The 5,000-nt window shown below is 40.3% G+C and overlaps 2 protein-coding genes across 5 annotated transcripts in view; both read right to left on the bottom strand.

Annotated features, from left to right (window-relative positions):
* The window catches only part of LOC107681652 (TSC22 domain family protein 4-like), an 18,250-nt gene extending 15,608 nt beyond the window's left edge, over positions 1-2,642 (bottom strand). Inside the window, exons 1-3 of one of the 4 annotated variants that reach the window (XM_016477966.1) lie at positions 2,564-2,642; positions 1,663-2,058; positions 1-450 (exon numbers count right to left, since the gene is read on the bottom strand). The exon at positions 1-450 is cut by the window's left edge and continues 862 nt beyond it. The gene's annotated coding sequence lies outside the window, so the exon portion shown is untranslated. Of the gene's footprint in view, positions 451-1,662; positions 2,133-2,563 lie in introns of those variants that run through there. The other 3 variants (XM_016477968.1, XM_016477969.1, XM_016477970.1) reach the window with 3 other exon arrangements.
* A 1,519-nt stretch (positions 2,643-4,161) lies between these two features.
* Positions 4,162-5,000, bottom strand: part of mogat3a (monoacylglycerol O-acyltransferase 3a) — an 18,949-nt gene continuing 18,110 nt past the window's right edge. The window contains exons 5-7 of the mRNA XM_016477965.1: positions 4,822-5,000; positions 4,481-4,560; positions 4,162-4,400 (exon numbers count right to left, since the gene is read on the bottom strand). The exon at positions 4,822-5,000 is cut by the window's right edge and continues 21 nt beyond it. Of these exons, the coding sequence (XP_016333451.1) occupies positions 4,326-4,400; positions 4,481-4,560; positions 4,822-5,000 (334 nt within the window). The 3' untranslated portion in view covers positions 4,162-4,325. The remainder of the gene's footprint in view (positions 4,401-4,480; positions 4,561-4,821) is intronic.

Raw genomic sequence — 5,000 nt, 5'->3', positions numbered from 1 at the left:
GTAAACTCGCAGGTAAAAGTTAAACAAATTTATTCCATTGCACTTGGCTCGGTCCTCTTTCTTTCGAGTGTAACTGCAGCCAGTACAGTAACAAGAGCAGTTTCTCTGCCCAGTGGTTGCGCAAGTCTCGGCTCTGATGGCTGTTTCCTCTGGCAGTCGTGCAGTATGTGCGTTCACAGCTCAGGACACAATACAGAAGCTCCTGATCGCCATGCACGCGCAGACCTGGTTCTCTCAAGATCAAACCGCCTATCCGAGAGATGGTAAGAAAATAAACACCATAATTAGGGCGTTTTACATGGTTTCTTGCTGCAGCTCAAGGCCTGAACGTGTCATGACATCATGTTAGGTCTGCAGGACAAGTTTGGTAACTACAAAAACAAGAAGTTCTGTTTCCGTCGACGGTGATCTGTATGGTGACGAGAAACTCAGCAACTTTAGGAGCAGAACCTGCAAAGAATCAGACTCAATCTCAATGCCTGGAGTTACGGTCCTGACTGCTCGTTCGGTTCAAATTAAAAGTGAATCATGCATTTAACTTCAATTAAATCTAGAGCAAGAAACTCAAACAACTTAAATAGAATTAAACTGTAAATGTTACAGTTTTGGCCGCTGCACAAAAATGAGCATGCTTTTAATCTCAAATTAAAACTGAAGCAGGAGAAAAAGTTTTGCTTGTGCAAAATCTAAAAACACGTACAGAGCAAAACTTGTATTGCTCATTTGATTCAAATTAAAACCAGATCATGCATTTAACTTAAAATTAAAACTAGAGCAAATGGAAAAAGATCAAAATAGTCAGGAACTTAGAATAAAACCTGAATAGAACTTTTTTTGTTTGTTGTTTAATTCAAAAAGATGGTCGTGCATTTAACTTCAAATTAAAAATGCAGCAAGTGGAAAGGTTTAGCAATTTTGTGCAAAAGCTAAAAACACTAAGCAACTTTAAGAGTAACATTTTTAAATGTTAACAGTTCTGGCATCATATTTGATTCAAGTTAGAAATGATGGTGCTTTAAATCTCAAACTAAGTGTAAAAGCTCAAAAGTAAAACTTAGACTCAAACTCTAAATGTTACAGTTCTGGTTGCACATTTGATTTGAATGAAAAATGAGCATGCTTTTAACCTAAAATTACAACTATAGCAGGAGAAAAAGCTCAGCAATTTTGTGCAAAAGCTAAAAACGCGTACAGAGCAAAACTTGTATTGCTAATTTGATTCCAATTAAAACCAGATCGTGCATTTAACTTCAAATTAAAACTGGAGCAAGTGGAAAGGTTCAGCAATTTTGTGCAAAAAAGCTAAAAACACTAATTAGCTTCATTAATTAACTCTGACATCATATTTGATTCGAGTTAGAAATGAATGTGCGTTAAACCTCAAACTAAGTGTGAAAGCTCAAAAGTAAAACTTAGAATCAACTCTAAATTCTGTTGCATATTTGATTGCAGGTTTTTAATATTGATGCCAAAACTTGCATATATAATCAAACTAGGGTTATTGCAGTTCTGGCACACACGGGTTGATTCGAATTAAAACCGGAGTCAGATTTGATTTCACAGATTCAGATCAGTGACGTCACGCGCTCCTCTATCGCCTTAAGCAAATCCCCCGCATACAGAAGCATTGCACAACACCACTGAAACCCGACATTTACTTACAGCAAACTACCCCAGATGACTGGAATCAGAGCAGTTCAATCGCAAAGAACCAACACAATCGGGGAAACCCGCGCAGATTGAACCTGAGCCCCCCGCAGAAATGTGAATTAGCCCCTTAAAGCGAGTCTGCAATCCCTTTAAAGAGTCAAGTTGCACACATTTTGTGAACTTTAACACCCTAAAGACTCAGTTCACGTGCTGCTAAAACCCCTGGAGGAGAGAGAATATTCCGTTAAAATAAAAACAAACATTAAAACCCCGTTAGACTCCAGGAGACTGATTGACATTGACCATCCACACCCGAGAAGTTTGTTTATACTCCAGAAATTCGCATCAGATCCACCCGATAATCTACAAATCCGCAGAAACGCCGCGGCTTCGCTCCTCTTGCGCAGTCTCGGACTGGATTTTCTTTAAAGCGACACTAACGAACTCAGATTTACAGATTAATTCTCCTCCTCCGAAACAACTTTCCATCACCCGGAAGTTACGCCTCCGCGTCCTACTAAGGCGAGGGGTCATGAATATTAATGACGCCGCGCGACCAATCAGTGACGGGCTGACGCGATTAATATTCATGAGCCCATCCTTCGCTTTAGTACGTTTTGAAATTTTGACAGACGCGCTGAAACTTTACGTGTAAATTAAGAGATTAGACACTGCCACCTAGCGACTGTGATTTCAAATGAGCGCATTTTCATTATTTGTGACCCTGGAGCACAAAACCAGTCACAAGTGTCGATAAGTGAGATTTATGCATCATCTGAAAGCTGAATAAATAAGCTTTCCAATGATGTATGGTTTGTTAGGATAGGACAATATTTGAAAAACCACCAAATCGTGGCCTAATGGTTAGAGAGTCAGACTCATAATCCAAAGGTTGTGGGTTCGAGTCTCGTACCTCGGACTGGATTTTCTTTAAAGCGACACTAACGAACTCAGATTTACAGATTAATTCTCCTCCTCCGAAACAACTTTCCATCACCCGGAAGTTACGCCTCCGCGTCCTACTAAGGCGAGGGGTCATGAATATTAATGACGCCGCGCGACCAATCAGTGACGGGCTGACGCGATTAATATTCATGAGCCCATCCTTCGCTTTAGTACGTTTTGAAATTTTGACAGACGCGCTGAAACTTTACGTGTAAATTAAGAGATTAGACACTGCCACCTAGCGACTGTGATTTCAAATGAGCGCATTTTCATTATTTGTGACCCTGGAGCACAAAACCAGTCACAAGTGTCGATAAGTGAGATTTATGCATCATCTGAAAGCTGAATAAATAAGCTTTCCAATGATGTATGGTTTGTTAGGATAGGACAATATTTGAAAAACCACCAAGTCGTGGCCTAATGGTTAGAGAGTCAGACTCATAATCCAAAGGTTGTGGGTTCAAGTCTCGTACCGGCAGGGATTGTAGGTGGGGGGAGTGAATGTACAGCGCTCTCTCCCACCTTCAATACCACGACTGAGGTGCCCTTGAGCAAGGCACCGAACCCCCAACTGCTCCCCGGGCGCCGCAGCATAAATGGCTGCCCACTGCTCCGGGTGTGTGTTCACGGCGTGTGTGTTCACTGCTGTGTGTGTGCACTTAGGATGGGATAAATGCAGCGCACTAATTCCTAGTATGGGTCACCATACTTGGCCACGTCACGTCACGTTTAAAGCTGTTCAAATTAAGTTCTTAGCAATGCATATTACTAATCAAACATTAAGTTTTGATATATTTACAGTAGGAAGTTTACTAAATATCTTCATGGAACATGATCTTTACTTAATATCCTAATGATTTTTGGCATAGGGGGAAAAGGTATAATTTTGACCCATACAATGTATTGTTGGCTATTACTACAAATATACCCCAGCGACTTAACACTGCTTTTGTGCTCCAGGGACACATTTAGAATACTTATACTAAGCAGTGTAGTTATTTGCATATGTAAACATAAGTAAACACATACAATTGTGAAAAAGCACTAATTTATTTGTTTTCATTTTTCCAAATCAATTCACAATTCCTGATTAAAGACCAAAGTAACCCACTGATGTAGATCTACAATATTATAAATGCACATCTTTCAACTCGTCAATAAAGTGTTCAAGTACAGTAACAAAATAAGGAAAAGTTATGGATATGACCGTGCAGCTCCCATAATGCATTGCTATTTGATTTGCATAACCAAATTGTCATGACGGGACTAGATGTTCTACTTGAAAGATGCTTAAAAACATTTTAATAAGCGTTTTAATATGTAGGTACCTTATGTGTGTTACATAAATGAATAAAGGCACTTTACCTCAATGTTTAACTACCAGTATATAACATGTATGGTACTTAATACAAGTCATTCTAGAATATTATATGCAACACACACACACACACACTTACACTCACACACACACACACACACACACACACGCACACGCACACTCACACTGACACACACACACACACACGCACACCGTCTCCCCCTCACACCCACACACACACTCACTCACTCACACACACACTCTCTCTCACACTCACACACACTTACACACACACACACACACGCACACCTCATTCCTGATGCTTGTGACCTGAATCCGTGACAGATAGTATTAAGTGTTATTATTTTCTTGTAGTGATAGTTTGTCACTGTAAACACACACAGCTCAGAGTTCAGATGAAGGTGAGATGCTTGTCCTCTGGGATGCCGTAGTTCTTTTTATTCTCTTCAAACACCTGCATCAGAGCCTAAAACACAGAGCAGCACTGAGTCGAGTGTGGAAACAAAGCGATGCACATTAAGACTGGTTATGAAGTGTGTAATTCACCTCCATGTAGAGCGTGTGAAGAGCGTCGATGTCGTCTTTACTGGGACACGGATTCTGAGCGACAGGAATGGGACGCCCCACTACAGACACACAGGTACAACACTCCAGATTATTGGACTGAAAACCATTTAAAAAAAAAATTTTTAAACTACTTTTGATACTTGAAATACAAAAAAATAATACAATAAAAATATTAAAAACTTTATATTTCAGCTAGTTGCCAAAACAAAAAAAATGACTTGATGTACTACAATAACTAAAACTAAAATAATAATTAATAAAAACGTTTCATCAGTTTAATGCATCCTTGATGAATGAAAGTATTAATATTTCACACGTACCCACGGTGTGAATGGGCTTCCTGTAGGGCAGCAGACCGAAGCTGTACTGGAAAACTCCTCTGGCGTGAAAGAGAGGCAAAGCCACGCCCATCATCCTCTGGAGGCGGTCCTGCACTCGGCGGAGGGCGGAGCCTGCGGGATTCTGCATCTGATCAAAGAGCTCGTTCTCCCCAAACGAG

The sequence above is a fragment of the Sinocyclocheilus anshuiensis genome, unplaced genomic scaffold (genome assembly GCF_001515605.1).
Source record: "Sinocyclocheilus anshuiensis isolate Anshui unplaced genomic scaffold, SAMN03320099.WGS_v1.1 scaffold2678, whole genome shotgun sequence".
Classification (NCBI taxonomy): domain Eukaryota; kingdom Metazoa; phylum Chordata; class Actinopteri; order Cypriniformes; family Cyprinidae; genus Sinocyclocheilus; species Sinocyclocheilus anshuiensis.
The sequence above is the reverse complement of the archived record's forward strand: the minus strand, read 5'-3'. Positions and strand labels throughout refer to the sequence as shown.